Genomic DNA, 17,087 nt, shown 5'->3' with positions numbered 1-17,087 from the left:
GTAAACCATGGCTTCAGAATTTATTTATAATTTCAAACAGACCACACAATATTACAAAAATATTAAGTGCCGTATGTCATAGAAAAACAGTCGTGCCTCGTGTAAAAAGGCAAGTATCAACTTTTGAAAAAAATTCATAAAAATAGGCATAAATACAAAATTCATTATGTACAAATACCAGAAAATAATGCTCATTGAAAAAAAAAAAAACCAACAACTACAAATTCTGAATTCAAATCCTCTAATCTACCTTGTAAAAACTCACACACAAACACACAATGACACCCATTTTCCCAAGCTGTCAAATACACACACAAACACGCCTTTTCAAGTTTTGTTAGGACAGGACACTTAGCTTATCTCTGCAGTGTAGAGGGAAAGCCAAAAAAACAAAAAAAACATCAGCATTAAATTCAAATTTCCAAATGTCTAGAACGCTTTGAAGTGGAAAAAAAAATCTGAAGAGATAAAAGTCACAGCTGCTCTGACCTCGTCTCTGACATTTAAACGGGCTGCACGGCCACATGTGGGAAAGCATTCACGGCCTTTAAATTTAAACATGAAGGACACGAATTCCTTTTTGCTTCTGTTGCTGATAAATCAACAGACTTCATTCATTTCTGAACAAGAGGAAACGCAAATCGCTACTCTAATTAAACCTTAATTACATCAATTAACCCCTCGCTTCCACCGCACCTGCGACACAGATGCTGCATTCCACTTATTTTGGGTGATTTCCTCAGAAATACAATAGTTTCACAGTATTAAATCAAAAAATCTATTAAAATCAGCAAACTCTAATCAATAGAGGAGCACCTGGATGTGAAATAAAGCTGCCGAACCAACAAGAGTGAGTGTATGTGTTTGAAAAGTACCCATTATCAGCCATTAACTCTGCATCTGGGTCCACTATTGGGTGCCTGTCACATTTGGCACACAGTGTAGCACCAAACAGGTACAAAGACTGACGTAATATAAAGCTCAAGGCAGGAGAGAGCAAACCTGATCAGACAGAAGCAAATCAGATTTCACCCAATACTGTTGTGTTTGAGCCGCAGACGCTCGTGGATCTACGAGGACACGTATTGTTCACAGTTTAATTTGGTCAGTGTTGAAAGCAGATAGACTCTCGATGGCTTTAGCTTAATTTCATCCAGTGATTGAATCATGTAAAGCTGCACGGCAGTTAAAGCTGACATAATACAAGGCTGCCCCCTACGGGCCAAAGAGTGGCACAAAACATTAAGACTTTGGGAAAACAATTCCTGAGTTGTCACACTGTAAACACTGCCTGATTTTTTTTATTTTATTTTTGTTGCTGGGGATGATATGCACAATAACTCATGTGTTTGTATGAGTTAAAACATTTTTTGAAATATTTGTAGCGCAATCTGAAAATGTGACAGAAAATCCAAAATGATCCCTGCTTTTTTTTTTTTAACAATGTTTCCTACTGGTCTTTTTTTTTTTTTTTTTACAAGAATATGTACAAATGATTTTTCCTTATATAAAATAAACAAAGGGGGGTCACTCCTCCTTTGGAATCACTGACATAAAACAGGCATGGTAAAAACAACGACTGATGGCTTCATAGTGTAATATTTCCTACCTGCAGAAGGTATTCAATTAAATATTTCCCCTAATTCCCTCCCCCCCCCTTTCCTTCACCTACGCCTCAGCTCTTCAGCAAATCTCCAAGGTCGTATGTGTCAAAGAAATCTGACACTCCCTCGCCGTCCTCCAGGCTCCACAAATAATCGTCATGGTCCAACGGTGGAGAGAAACTGACAAAGGGGGTGTTGGGGTCTGGGGGGAACGAGGCGCAAGGAAGCTGGTCCTCTGTGATCTGGAGCAGGCTGGGGGGCAAACCCAGGAGACCCTCGACGTCCAGCAGAGTAGAGGTGGAGGTGGAGGCTGCAGCTGAGGAGGTGGCTGGAGCTGCTGTAGACAAGTTGGCTGCGATGAGGAAAACGACACAAGTTCATCTTTTTAGCCTGACGTGTCTCATGAATGTTTAAATTTGTAATTATTATCAATACAGTTGAGTTTCTGCATTTGTTATCCCTCTGCGAGCTCGAGGAGAACATCAACACATCTCTTACATTAGCCTTTAGTATGGAGCTAGAACCGGGGGGCAATTAGCTTAGCTTAGCATAAAGACTGGAAGTTCAGAGCACTGCACTGATTTAACACTGCTCTCCTGTAACACTGGTTGTTGGAATCACAATGGATAGAAGAAAGATAAAAATTGATGCAACAGAACCAGAGATATTGTCACTTCTGCTCCATTTCCACTGCGCAGTACGACACAACTCTACTCGACTTGCTGTTTTTTTAGCTTTCCATTAGCGTAAGTTGTCAATAGCGCCTGGTATATTTTAGGTACCACCTTGGACAAGGTTCCAAGTGAGCTGAGCCAATAAGGTGGGGTTATAATGCTGCAGGCCACTGACTGTTCAGAGAGAACATCCTGAACAGAGCTGTTTTTTTAAATAGCAAAGCTACCATCAATAGAGACTGCAATTTTTTAATTCTTGAACCAGATTTTGGTAAATGTCAGCCTGCAAAATTAGGCCATACAACTGACAAAGGGCAGATGTTCCACTGTTTGGTTGCTGATGAAAGAATCCAGTGACTGTTGCACTGAAGATTATGTTTACAGCAGTTTCAAAATGCATTGCTGCAGTGACAGGGGTGTGCCATATCATCTCGTTCACAGTAACACCAGTATGATTTTTTTTTTTTAAGTTTTTCGTGGGCATTTTGCCTTTAATGGATAGGACAGCAAGTGTGAAAGGGGGAGAGAGAGAGGGGGTGACATGCAGGAAAGGGCCACAGGCTGGAGTTGAACCCAGGCTGCTGCAGCAACAGCCTTGTACATGGGGCACCTGCTCTACCCACTAAGCCACCGACGCCCACAGTATGATTTTTTAATATCTTGTGAAAATGTCATATCATGATACTGGTGATATTTCGACTTGTAGACAAACTGACATCATACTGTTACCCACGGCAACAACAAGCATGGCTGAAAGCAAAATATTACAGACTCTGCGGTGGTTCCCAAAAGAGTAGCAGCTTCAGTAGTGTGGAATAAACTGTGGCGTCCTGAATGTTTTATGAACAGCCCAGGTGAGCTAGTGCTCAGAGGGAACTCATTCAGCGGCTCCTCTGGCAGCAGTACAACGTCTCTCCCTCTCCTCTCTTGCCTTACGCACAGAGTGGGTGTCGTCAAGTGATTTTGTCATAAACCTGTGGTAAGGTAAACCTATGTCATGCTCTTGGTGCAACAAAAAACGTGCGGTAGTTGTGGTATCATAACAGCCTGTCACAGGTTACAGCATGATGATTAGAGGAGAAATGGCAGAGCATAAAGCTCCAGGTGGGAAAAAACAACTCGGTCATTTAGGATTTTGCTGAACATTTTCTGTACATTTTCTGCATTTGGGAGCTGTTTAAATGTATAATTTGTGGTAGACTTTATTTTGTTGAACTATTAATATTGTATACAGAATCTGAATTTCACTCTGAGTTACTGTTGTTGTTTACAGAGATCATTTTTGTTTAGTTTTTACTGAATATTTGAAGGAAAACTGTTAAAGTGACATGTAAAACAGTATATTTTGTTGCAATTCTATTTTCCTAAATTAATAATACAATTTTCTTTTCAAGTTTTATTTACTAATAATAAATATTTTTTCACCTAATAATATCACTATCGCAAAAATACCACAAAATATAAATAATATCATATTATTTTATTATTTTTTTGACCACCCCTATATGGTGAACACCTCAAAATCCCACCAACACTGAGGAGGTACTATCAGCAGTGGAAAATGAAAAAGAGAAATGTGCCTGGTACCAAAGGTAAGTCGAGCCGAACCATGCAGTGGAAAGGAGGTATTTTAGTCAGTGTTTTTGTCTTCCTTGTTAAAACCCAGTGTTTACATTACCCACAATTCAACTTGACCCAATTCCAGTGTGTTATGCTTGCAGTGGCTATTGTAGCCTTGGGTGCAGCAACGTCTTGTTTATACCATGAGATAAACTTGTGTTTCAAGAAATAGTACATTGGACAGAGCCTGGCTAGCTACAGTAGGCTGCTTCTAAAAGCAAAAGCAACATAGCTCTCCAAACCAGTGTAAAAGTGTAATTAGTGTCTCACACACACCTCAAAACAAGGTGTGAGAATAAACTCCTAATGTACTTTACATGACCCTATAGAGAGGCCAGCTTACATTCAACAGGCTCCTCTTTGATGTTGTAGCTTGGTGGCGCCATCGTGGTTGCAGACGGAGGGCCGAGGGGTTGAGGGAACTCCTTTTTAGGCGTGATGGCGCTTTTAACCGGGCTAGCATCTTCAAGACCCTCCTCTGGACACAGGTAGACTTCAATGGGGCCGTTCTTACTCTTTAAATAGATCTGCAACGACCCCTGCTGCAGGGAGACAGGAAACATACAATGCTCATAGTTCCATTGTTTTGTCTTTAGGAGCTACAATTCAATATTTTTTTATTTTGAGATCTGTCTTCTCACCCCTGCCGTGTCTGGCACCTCCAGTTTGGTGTCAGCAGGGGCCTTGACGGCAATGACTGTTTGGTCTCGTAGAGTGCTGATGGAGCGGATGTCCTGGTACGTCACATAGCCCAACGTACAGTGCGGAGTCAAGGGTGATACAAGCAGCAACAATTTTGTGGATATTTGCACGTGTAACCAGAAAACCACCAGAGAATGATGCACACACTCACACACACAGCTGGATGTAAAGGATATCTCTTATTATCTTCATATTCGGTGAGCTGTTTGAGCTGTGCCGTGCTGGAGTGGATCAGCTCATCCAGAGATCTCTCGACTCTCTCCAGGTCTCCGAGCTCTTTCCTCAGGGTGCAGGCCTTCTCTCCTCCAGCTGCACCACCCTCAAATACATCCCCAACCCTACCAAAAACACACATAAACATATAAATCATAACAAATCATATGATGATTGCAATACAAAATCTAACTGTAATACCAACTCAAAAACAAAGACACACAGTGTAATACACAGTAAGCACTCCACATGGTTCAGCAGAGGATGCTCAGTGTTGTCTAGATATGTTGTAATGCTCCTTAACAGCCACTAGGGGGCAGGTAAGTGTAAGCAGGAGTGAGTGCACTGACTTGCAGCCACACACAGGGTTCTTCAATAGACACAGCTTTTTTAAAATGTATTTTTATTTCACTCTATTGTCAGTTTTGAAGCTGTAGTTTATGATGCTTAACTGTATTAGTTTTTTTTTTATTGTTCCTCATCTGTGTATTAGGTGGACAAAATATTAGAAACACTTTTCAGTATGGTGCAATCCAATTACCACTGAGCTGATTCAACACAGTCTGTGGTCAACATGCCGCTAACTGAAGAAGCAATCTCAACATAAAAAATCCACATCATGAATATGGTGGTATTTAATGCAAAGTTTCATGCTGCTGGCATCACATGATGGAGATTCCTCTATTTTATCGGTCCCTCAGTGTAAAGCCCTGTTCAGACCTCATGTATGAGAGACTCGGTGCTGCTTTTATTCTGCAGTTTACTGTAAGTAAAACTGTTTGGCAGTTGGTTGGGAAGATAAAACCTTGTAGGGGCTGTTTGACAGAAGCAAATAAACTGTATATGATGGTGCTGAGAGATGTGTTTATAGAGCTGGACTGTGGCTGTCATGTGGTCAACAACCACAAACCTATTTTTTTGGTGCTGCCCATAGTTAAACCAACATTACTGTGGGGTCTGGAGCCCCCACCAAGCATCACATGTTGGTAACAATTTCATGTTGGCGGACTATTTCACTACGTTCAAGCTGCAAGCCTTAGTGCTCAATTTGGATTGATTGCCCAAATCAGATTTTTCTTAACTGTTTATATTACTTTTTAACGTGTGGCCAAAATCAGATTCCAGTGAGAACTGGCCACAGTCCTGAACTGGCCTGCACGTGCAAAAGTACAATAACAAAGACGACACAGGCAGCACGCTGTCGTACAGATGTAAACATGAAGGCCACTTTAAGGCCCATATGCTCCCTTTACATACATAAATGTATACGTCCGTTTCAAACGATGTTACCGTCACTGCCCACATACTTCCATGCACCCTTTACGTTGGCATGGATGTTAACCAATATATCCACCAGGAGGCAGCCCAGCGTCAAAAGTGTATGACAACAACAAACTCAAAAACAAACATGGCGACCGTGGAGGAGATATTGATAATGTAATGATAAAGGGAGCATAAATGAGCCCTTATGGAAACGTGCAGAAATACGGACGAAATGAATGCGGAGCACGGACAGAAGACTCCGTCCGTATCCAGATCCGTATTTAACGTTGAGCATAAATGAGCCCTTAGTCGGAGTTTACGGTTTTATCTCCAAGTTAAAGTGCAGCGGAAGCCAGCGAGTTTGAAAGCAGATGACAACAAGGATGAGGAGAAACAGAGTCAGGATTTTAATTATGAATGTTTGTGGAGCAGAGGCTGCTACCTCTATGTGGAAGTGTGTGGAGGCAGAGTGGAGGGATTGTGACCTGAAACAGATTTCATCTAAAATTCCAAGATGTTTAGGGCCACTTTTAACTACATCTGTCAGCACCTCTCTGTAAGACTCTTGCAGCAGGACACTCGGTTCAGGTAAGTGACGTAAAAGTTGCATGAATTCCAGTATAACTATTCAGACCAAGGATGCATTAGAAAAAAAAAAAAAAAAATCAGACCTGTATCTGACTTAGGACCACAGATGAAAATTGCACAGATCAGAATTGAAAAGATCAGTTTCCATGTGACTTCTGCTGTCCACATTGTTATGGAAAAAAAACAGATCCAGGTGACAAATGTCACCTGTTACACTGTCTGGTAACTGTTACGATGACTGCATTTGTCCCTGATTCCCACTCTACAGCCTCGGATCATGAGCCAGTTAGAGTTAATAACAAAGTGGCGGTATTTCTTAAACCTTTTCTTTCCATACATCTATTTCCATTCCTCATATTAAATGTCCTCCTCTGCATTCGTACTTACAGCCACTGGATGTTGTTCTTGGACTTCTTTCGGATGAGCTGGACTCCCTCCAGGACATTTGTGATGTCATAGATGCGTCTCTTCTGGACCTCCAGAACCTCAGTGGCCCAGTTCAGGTCAAGAACCCCATCAGGAGACTCCGCAATCAGACCCACAAATTTCTTGGTCAGCAGGCCCAAGGAGGTGTCGTACCGCGTCCGCTCACCTGGAGACTTTGGAGCTGAGAGCAAAGACACGGACAGAGGCACGTGAAGAGCGGAACAGTTAGAAACAAACAATGATATGTAGACATTTAACAAAAAAGCCAAAGAATATTTACCCTGCAACAGCATTTGATTTATTTGCATAAAATGCTGTTGCAGAGAAATTTCAAAGGCTTCAAATCTCTCCCACAGCTCAGTCTTATTCCAAAAATTAAAACAGTGTGAGCAGGTAAACACACTGAAGGTGCAGAATTTTGTTACATGAATATGTCAATTACCTTAATTCCTGCGTGAATGTGACTCATATCATTTTGTGTAAATGATCTGCCTCTGTCTCCATCATGTTGACCATTTGTGTGCAAAAATTACATCCCACACAAGCCATTACTTTTTATTCTGCTGCTGGTCAAATAATTTGACTTTTCTGATTTTAGTTCCTGAAGAGTTGGACATCCTCTATCTTTACACTACCCTTCCCCCTGCTGCACAATCCCTGCTCCACCTTCCTTCCTTTGGACTTGCACCATTGTAAAGAACCGTAATTAGACAACTTCCTGAGACTTATCTCTTTGTACCTACAGTATTTTATTGGACTTTTTATGTCGCTCTTCTATCTAGTTATATTGTGAAGAGACCCTTCCTCCATGTGGAGCAAGAGGTACGCTAGAAACTCTAACAGGATGATGGCAATAAAAAACAATAAACAGAAAGTTGTAACATTACTGTAGAGTTATAATAAAGGGATATTTCACCCCCCAAATGACCAAAAAGAATTACATTTTAAGGTGCCCGAAAACTCATTGAACTTTGCATGTGCATCAGTACTGACGAAAAAATTTACATCCGATATGGGTCTGGTGGTAGGCACATGCAACACCCCAAGACCTACATAAAAGCCTCTTGGAGCCATACCTGAAACCTAACAGGAAGTCAGCCATTTTGGATTTAATGTGTCATTGTGGTGCATTTTTTGGATCCAACTGATTTCAAATTTTGTCTGTAGCATCTTAAGACCTTGGATATCAAAAGTTGCTTAAAGCTTGAGTTTTCGTCAAACCATGTGACTGTGGCGAGGTGCCAAATTTCCATGTTTCGCCACCAAATAGGAAGTGGTTTGTAACTCCAACATACAAGGTCCTCTTCACATGATTTATTAGGCTCCAAAATTCCCATTTTTGTCAAAGGAGTCTTTGAAGAGAGCATAAATCATTTTCACTTTCAGTTCAGTTTTACATAGTAAGTTTTTAGCGAAAAAATCCATGTGGTTGGGAAGAACTGAGCATGTGACTGGTTTAATGAGACTTGGACTGTACTGCATGAGCTGTGTAAGAGTTAGTAAACTGATGCTTTAAATAGTTTTACTGTAGCTAAATGCAGACCCCTGTGACTTCAGTCCATGAGGAGTTTCCTCCATTTTTGGATTCTTAAGTCATCATGGAGACATGCAAGAAAAACAAATTAGTGTTCCTTTAACATAACTCTACAGTGTTTTTTGTTATTGCCATTGACCTATTAGAGCTCCTCATGTGCCCCCTTCTCCACATGGAGGAAGGGTCTCTCTTTAAGTTGCCTCTCCCTTTATGTACTGTAAACCTGATTTAAATAGAAGCATTACAGTGATGTTATCAGCGCGGATACCACTCCCAGCAAGTATCTACCCATTAAACCCACCACATTACACCACCTCTTTCACATTCATGTATTCCCAGATCTGTCGCCGGTGTACTCACTCCTTGGACTTGGTATCCTGGCTGCGATGCTGCTTTTGCCTTTTGGTGTTCGGAACTCTGGCATGTAAAGAGGGTCCTCAAGATCCAGCTTCCTTTTAGCCTAGAGAGGAAAGAGTTTATGTACATCAGTAAAGAAAGTAAATATAAAAGCAAAGATGGTGCTTGTTGTAGTGTTCAGTATGACCTAATCAATCTGGCCTCGTAAGAAAATCTATAACGTGAACATATTCCCCATTTGAGTATTATTCTTCTGGAAACAGTCTTGACTTTACGTAATGGCAAGTTTAAAGTCTAATCATGAGAATGAAGTGTGTAGGCCACGTCCAGCCAATTCATGAAACAGTGCTAGTAAAAGTGTTAAATAGGGGGGTTGTTGAGAAGTGTTGTAAATGTGCCAACAGCCCTCAAGTGCAGGAACAAAGCACCCCCGTCACACTTTCCCAAGCACTTCACGAGGGGCTGATGGTGTGTGTGTGTGTGTGTGTGGGGGCGGATAGGGAAAGGGGGTTGATCGACTCCCAACCCACTGCATGCGAAATGCAAGGAAATCCCTGGAAACACTCAGTGACCTCTCCTCCCCCTCTCAAGCCTCCCTATGTCCCCTTTCTTCTACAACATTATCACACACAGGCTCTCCACTCTTACAAACAGATGATTACTTGACTATAACTGTGATGCGTCATACACTAAGACCTGCAGCTTCAATTAGAAGCACACACACAACCTTTGGACCACAATAAAACGAAATGTCTTCATGTGACCACTACTTTCTTTTCAATGACCTACATTGACCCAACATAACAAAAGTGAAAGTCAAATGAACTCCCTTGAAGAACTGAGTAATAACCAACTGTCTGAGAGATGAAAAAGCTGCAGAAAGTGGCGTCACGCTAACATGCAGAATTCCTGTCAGTCGTTGGATAAGAAAGTTTGCAGTCAATCTGCATTCATTACCCTCGTTGTGCAGAGCGCCCACACAGAAGCACTCTGGTGACTGCGCTAATGAGGCATGGGATTTAAGCTAGATGCTACCGAGGCTGCTGGGTAATTTGTCGCATCTGGTTAGGCCCTCACCTCACTCCCTGTTATCCTTTCATTTCTGTGTTGTCTCACAAACTCGCCTTTCCTCCGCGTCTCTTCAAAAAGACTTGGCAACAATAATCCCTTTTTGTCACAGCGGTGCTTTAGCTAATAGGTTTAGGGCGACAGACTTCTTGCGAGACGGGGAAAAGTGCTGAATTGACTTAACCACGTGTGGATGTGCCAGTGTGAGTGTGGGGATAATGAAGGCTACCATTGTCCCAGTGTGCTCCCTGACATGTCCACCTGTTGACTGGCGACATCTGGAGCAGCGCAGCAAGTGTATGTGCTGCTGGCAGGGCAGCTTTTAATCCCTACAGCATACAGGCGGCCAGCTTCAGTAGGGCACAGAATGGGGGACTACTCGTTGTTCAAACAGCCCAAACTTCTGAAGCCCAGTTAGCTGAAAATGTCCCATTGGACTGAAAGCGCATTTCTCCAATAGCCCGTTATCCCCAAAACAAACACCCATTGCTGCGGAGTCCCCTTTCGCCAAAAATACAAGATCCCTGCAGTTGGATAACCTAATCAACAGAAAAAAAATGTTCAAAGTGTATGTTTCTGTGAACCATGGATATGCTACTTTCGTCAACAATGCTGTGGTGAATGAGTGGTTACACTTAGGCACAAAACCTACTTGGTTATGGTTAGGAAAAGATTGTGATGTGGCTTGAAACAGTCACATTTGGTGGTACAAATTTGCTGAAAAGTCAGGGACTGGTCAGTGAAAAACACCCAGGTTCAGTGACTCAAACGCTGCTGGGAAACAGTATGACGTTTTTCAGTGGGCGGGGCTTAGCTGGAGGTAAAACAATTCTCCACAGACATTAGCCAGCGCTAGCTAGCAAGTTCTGTTGGCTTATTTTAGACAACGGAGGACGATAATGTGAGTTGTGCAGTCAGAAATACTCAATTCGAGTGCCGGAGTGCACTCTGGCACGAACTGGATGGTTCGTAAATTTGAAGTGCTGTCAAAACATACCATTTGGTTCTTCGCAGCACCACACTCGCAGAATGGCAGAGGCTTCTCTAGGCACTCTGAAATGGAGCAGCAGAGCAACAACTGCAGTAAATGTGTGATTAACTTAAGTGTTTGTTAATTCATATAGAAATATAACGCTCCGTTTCTTCAACCAGCAGGGCTCTCTTTTTAGCGTAGAGTGTCAGACTGAATTTACGAACGCACCATGTCAGGTTTCTCACTCTCCGGAACCGCGACTGTTACTTGAATAAGTAAACACTGACCGACGTGACAAGACTGGCCGATCTGTATGCTCTCGCTCAGTGGATGGATGATTTGACAGGAGGGCCGGCTTTGTTGTCTTACAAAGGACACACTTGAACAGTTTCCTCCATTTTGTTTTGCTATCGTAGCTCACTTTAGCTAATGCGCTAAAAAGTTAGCGTTACGGAGGAATCCAATATTCCTCTTAATACTTCCCCAATTTCTGATTAGGTGGATAACCGTTAATACACCTTCGTAATTCATCTACAACAGTAAATATTTTTTCCATAACCTGATATGAAATGTGCGTTGAGGGGCAGTGGCAGCTGGTATGTGATAAAATTTAAGTTTTGAGCCATGAATCCTTCTATTCTGGCTCCCAATAACACAACAAGACGATATTTTAAGACTCCTATGTAGCCTACAGCCCTGTGGTGGTGAGTCGTGTTTTGCCTCCAGCTCACAAACTGATGTCATTGTGATGTCGGCCCTAAAGAGTCTATAGGGAGTGTGTATTTTTGGAGAAATTAGACTTCTGGGCCTTGAGCGTTTGTTTTAGGAATAACGGGCTGTTGGAGAAATGGCCTTTCAGTCCAATAGGACATTTTTTAGACTATTGGGGCTATGGAATTTTGGCCCATCAGGACCTGCTACTTTGAGCAAAATATTGACTCTTAGCAGTTATTTATGGGATTAAAAGCTGTGTTTTTGTTGGCTCTAGGTCCTGACTGTAGCTGCCAAATACCAGGGGTCACAGAGAGGAACTAGAAACTGGTTGAAGTTTCTACAAGCTGTGACAGCTGTTGTTTAAACAGAAGGAAGATCTTTCTGGTTTTACTTGATTGCCTGAGTCTTCCAGTCCCAGAATAAGTACTGTATAGAAAAAGGCTCCTTGACATTAGAGCCTCTTAACTCCCATGACCTTAATGTGCAGACTAAGCTGCGCCATGTCTACATTTTTTAGGCTTGTAGGTCTACAATTTGAGAGCAGCCACAGGCATAGTGACATGTTGTAAGAGGGGAACCAACGGTTTCACCCTGCAGCTGTATGGGTGAGGGTGGGGGCTTGGGTGCTCCCTTTTTTGCATGAGGGATTTCTCTGGTGAGTCAACCATATTACGCAAACACTGTTTCATGTAGTGGAAAGACAGGCTGTTGATTTATAGGGAAACACACAGGCATGCTGCATGACACATATACGAGGACACACAATACATCCTGACAGACTAAATGTGATCATTTGGATCAATCTCACACAGAAAGCTGAACATTGTGAGCATTGCAATTATCATAACAAGCACGTTACTCAATTTAAAATCAGTTCCTGTGTAGTTACTGTGCAGCCACTGTTTGGGCCAATAACTGTGAGAGGAAATAGGAAAGGGCTGAGCCAGATACACTCCTATTAACTCTCTATCTCCAAGAGTCGCCTGCCCTATTACACCCATAGCGCTGCACGTGGCTTCTCCTGTTTGCTGTACATTCTTTGGCCAATTCCCGCCAACGCCGTTGCTGCTGCCGCTGTGGTGAAATCCACAGCGGCATTTCACACACAAAGTCACAGTCACGTGAAGGGCTTCAGCAGTCTGGCCTCTTTTCAAACCAACAAACCTGGGGGCGGCATGGGACTCGGATTCCATTCAAGCTGAGGGCAAGTTACAGTACGCCTGCAAATATCCACTCCTCTGTACACAAACAGAAGGTTTGGTCACCACCACACCCTCGGAGAGTCAAAGGGAAACAATGCATGCATTGCTGATGAGATTGACAACATGGCTCTGGAGAGGTGAAACAGAAGGGCGGACTTGTCCTTTTGGTGTGTTGGTGGTGGGGAGATAGAGAGGGGTGGGAACAGGATGCTTTGAAATGCAAAACTCCCCCTATTGAGGACATAATGTCCAGGGCCAGCACTAGCCTGAGGCCGGGGTAAAATGAGGTAAATAAGAGTGCATAGAAAAACAGAGGGAGGCTTTGGGTGACTGCATACAGTTGGCCAATGTCACACCCAAGTGTCACCCTTCTGAATGGGGGCTCACCAAAAGAAGAATCTCTGGAACTACAAGGTGATTCAAGACGTCACTGGAAGTTATAAGTCAGAGGTTTGTTTTCCAGAAAGAGTAGTTCATGAAGTGCTGATAGAGTTTTGGCAGATTGCGCACATTCCATGAAAATCCGGGGAACACGCACATGTGACATAAGCAGGGAATAAGCGGGACATTGTGTCTGCTCGACATTATGCAGATGCATCTTCTTGCCAGACTGCCATTTGGCTGTAGTAAACACGACTTGCGGCATCTGAAACAGACAAATTCATTCATCCATGCGCTTTGAGATCTGATCAAAAGTAGCCGTCACAGACAGAAAGGGCTTCCCTGGACTTTGACGCAGGCATGGATCCTGTCACACATCTACATCCCTATCAACGGGAAAGGAAACAAGAGTGACACATTATCAACAGCATGGTTAAAAGTCACATGACAATCACAGATACACTGCCTTTTTTACTACAGTTAGCACGATTAATAAGTAAAGACGAGATCTTTGCAGCTGATGTTAACTTCACGCAGTCAAACATTAACTTTTTTCTCCGTGTTTTTTCACAACACGTGCCCCGCGAGTAAGCTTTGAAGCGTGGGATTATGTGTGACTGATTTGTCTGTGTTTAAAGAACTCAGGTTTTCATGCTGAGCCAAGCATCCTGTTACCCTGTGAAAAAAAAAAAAAACAGGCTAAAAAGACAGTGGTTATGGAGTGTACTGTTGTTCAAGCTGAAGGAAGTGAGCTGTACATGAAGAAGTTACATTTCCTGTAAACAGAAGACCCATGACTGCACATGCAGTGAAGCTGATGTGTCAGCAAGCGCGCAAAGAAGACACTAGAGTCGCTGCTACCTTCAAGTTCAGCCATGCATTGAAATAATTCTGTTTTATATATATCATGATCATTATTCCCTTTTATAATCATTGAAACATCCTTGTCAACAGGCTGCATGAAACCAGACTTAATTTCTAGTCCATACCAGGTGCAGCAGTGATGCTCTGTTGCCCAAAACCGAAGCTCGCCTTAATTTGGATACTGCTCTACATCTGAATCTCTGTATTTAAGGATTTAAAGAGGACAACATGAGGACATGACCCTGAAAAACCTGGCAGGTGCTGCCATCTGTTATTGATGAATTTAAATCTGCCTCTGAGGCTATAAAGGCCTCAGAAAACCCCAGAAAAAGCAACGACAACATCTGTGCTTTGAAGTAGAAACTCCTGTCTTCTCATGTGAAAAATAGTGACAAAGAGGAAGCTGTGACGTCATCACCTTATATGTTTGTAAGTTAAACAGCTGTAGGATCTTTCCTTTAGCAAAGTTACTAGTCGTGATGTTCCTACACATTTCTGCATCATTTGTTTGTAAGACTTTAGGGTGCAATTTCCCCCCAGAGATGCAACTTTACCCAATTTACTGACATGTGCTGGGGAAGTTTCAGAACCGTGGGACTTTGGGGCTTTTGAAACCTGCCACTGCAACAGAGATGGCCAACATCACCTGTGACAACGTGCTACGAGTAAAAAACACACTGCTTTCCTTCAAGTCACTCATGTGGTCACGACACAGTCAAACACTAGTGTATAGCACATATATAGTGAATGTATGGCAGAGGGAAATAATGGACAGCCCCATTATCAGCGAGAAAACACACTCAGCACTCTGGCTGCCATATCAGCAACATGTCACCATCCTCTGATGATTGCGCCGCAGTATGTGTATAATAAACCCTATCAAGACACCCTATCTGTCACATGAACCACTCCTAGTGCTGGATTAAAAGGAGGAAAACACATTTTAATACACTACTAAACAAAATGGAGGATGGAGGACAGGGTTGTAACTGTAATTAAGTTCACCAGGTGGTTGCCTGTTTCTCACTTTACTTACGTCCTGCTAATCCTCTTGAAGGGGCCTATTAGTGAATACAGGCTCCAAGGGCAGGAGGTTAACGTGAGATTTGTAGACCCCTGTACACACTTTAACCCCTAACCCCCTTTAGCCTTGCTGCAATTCACCAACTAAACGACGGCAACTTGGCTGGCTGCGAAGAGGAGACCAAATATAACAAGCAACAGCAGGTGTGGAGCGCTAACACGTTGCTGGGTGCGATCCAATCCTCTCAGATCATAGAGCTTTCCAAATAATCCTCGAGGAATAGGAAGCATACTGTATATACATGGCAGGGGTGCGTGGCTCATATTGAGGATGAGAGTTGGGTTTTTACGAGCTCTCAGGGAAACACACCAGTTGTCCTGTTGCGACCTCTGACCTCCACCTCCTTCCTATGGTGATACGAACAGGTTACACAGGTCGTGCATTGCCTGGGAGACAGGTGCAGTGGGAGCAGCTGTCACATGGGTGTTATCAGAAAAAAAGCTGTTGCTCATGTCGAATTAGAGCTCACAAGATGCTCAATAGACCAGTGAAATGTTTACATTAGTGTCTGCCACCAGCCTGCTCATTGTTTGATAGTGTAAAAGCCACCCCGGCCCTGGCTATCTCCCACTGTGAAGGCCTCTCATCCTTCCTTTTCACAAGCGAGGGGCCCCCCCAAACACTCTCCAAACACTATCAAACCCCCCCTCCTCCCCTCATCCCCTTACCAAAACCATCACACATTTACACACACTGCGTCTTGTCTTGTGTGGCTACAGCTGGACTGCGGGGAAAGATGTCACACAAGTTAACACTGCAGGCAAAGGGGACACCATTCACACACACACACACACACACACACACACACACACAGAGGAGCAGCAGTCACAGTGGCTCCTCTGTGGCTTATCACGTCAAAACATATTTGAATGTGCCCCAAACTCTGCTACACATGCATACCATTGGAAATCAAGAGTCCACCCACATGAACACACAAAACTGGACACTGTATGCAGCTTTTTAAAAGTGTGTGTTTGCACCACAGGGTTGTATTGTGTGTGTATTTGCAGTGTGTGTTTGATTCTTTACCGGCAGTCGCCCGGAGGATGATCTGATGGGTTTAGCCTCTGGTCCGTGGGGGGTTGAGTACAGGCTGTTGGCTCTTTGTTCGGCCGCGGCGGTGTTGCAGATCTGGGTGAAGTAGCCGGCCGGTACCGAGCTCATCGGCGGGCTGGACAGTCCGGTGCTGAAGAACTCGGTCTTCACTCCTCCGGTGCACACAACCTTCATCTTCTGCTGAGGGCAGGGCAGCGCCACTGGCCGAGCCGGTGCCGGAGAGACGCCTTTAGGCATCCGCATCATTTTCCTGAGTAAACTAAATTTAACCGGATTGGTCAAAGCTGGGAGCTCAGCACTGCGATCAATGCTCTGCTGACTATCCCCTGCTACTAGCAAGCTGCTGCTGCTATTGTGTGAACATATACTCCTACTATGCTAATATAACAACAAAACAGCCTCACACAGCAGAGATCTGTCTATTAAATCCAAAATGCATGAGTTAAACAGAGAATCCAGCCCTATCTTATAATAATATGCGTCACTGAACGCAGCACACAGATCGGTGTTATCCTTTGTCCCGTCACAAAGTGCAGAGGAAACTTGCCCCACAAGCTACACCCAAACTGCAGGTTAAATAAATATTCAACTTAAAACACCCCGTATTCTATAAAGTCCAGTACCAGCAGGTTTCCAGGTCTCCTTGAGATCAGGCTCCACCTTGAGATCTACAGTGTGCAGTGAGTCCCTGTGATGCGGATCCGACCCGGTGTGTGACTCCTGTCCGTCCGGCTCACAGCTCCGTTCTCCATACAACAGGACAA

General features: G+C 43.3%; 1 protein-coding gene across 3 annotated transcripts; it reads right to left on the bottom strand.

Moving 5' to 3' along the window:
• e2f2 (E2F transcription factor 2) lies at positions 1-17,087 on the bottom strand. 3 transcript variants are annotated; one of them, XM_049595647.1, is made up of 8 exons: positions 16,947-17,074; positions 16,297-16,582; positions 8,985-9,084; positions 7,052-7,271; positions 4,777-4,938; positions 4,540-4,654; positions 4,242-4,440; positions 1-1,956 (listed from the first exon to the last, which is right to left on the bottom strand). In XM_049595647.1, the coding sequence occupies exons 2-8, from the start codon at positions 16,567-16,569 to the stop codon at positions 1,676-1,678; spliced, it is 1,350 nt and encodes a 449-aa protein (XP_049451604.1). In that variant the 5' UTR covers positions 16,570-16,582; positions 16,947-17,074; the 3' UTR covers positions 1-1,675. The 3 variants fall into 3 exon arrangements, with proteins under 3 accessions (XP_049451604.1, XP_049451603.1, XP_049451606.1); XM_049595646.1 differs by having other exon boundaries at positions 16,297-17,087; XM_049595649.1 differs by having other exon boundaries at positions 4,242-4,437; positions 16,297-17,087.

This window comes from Epinephelus fuscoguttatus, linkage group LG14 (genome assembly GCF_011397635.1).
Source record: "Epinephelus fuscoguttatus linkage group LG14, E.fuscoguttatus.final_Chr_v1".
Lineage (NCBI taxonomy): Eukaryota > Metazoa > Chordata > Actinopteri > Perciformes > Serranidae > Epinephelus > Epinephelus fuscoguttatus.
Note: the sequence above shows the minus strand (reverse complement) of the source record. Positions and strands in the feature narration are given on the sequence as shown.

What these genes read in the sequence shown, in the direction of transcription:
- e2f2 (XM_049595646.1), bottom strand. Translation starts at nt 16,569, where the DNA reads ATGATGCGGATGCCTAAAGGCGTCTCTCCGGCACCGGCTCGGCCAGTG. An exon ending in CATCCTCCGGGCGACTGCCG is followed by an intron (nt 9,085 to 16,296) that starts GTAAAGAATCAA and finishes TTTCCTCTCTAG; the next exon opens with GCTAAAAGGAAGCTGGATCT. An exon ending in GAATATGAAGATAATAAGAG is followed by an intron (nt 4,655 to 4,776) that starts ATATCCTTTACA and finishes TCCGCACTGTAC; the next exon opens with GTTGGGCTATGTGACGTACC.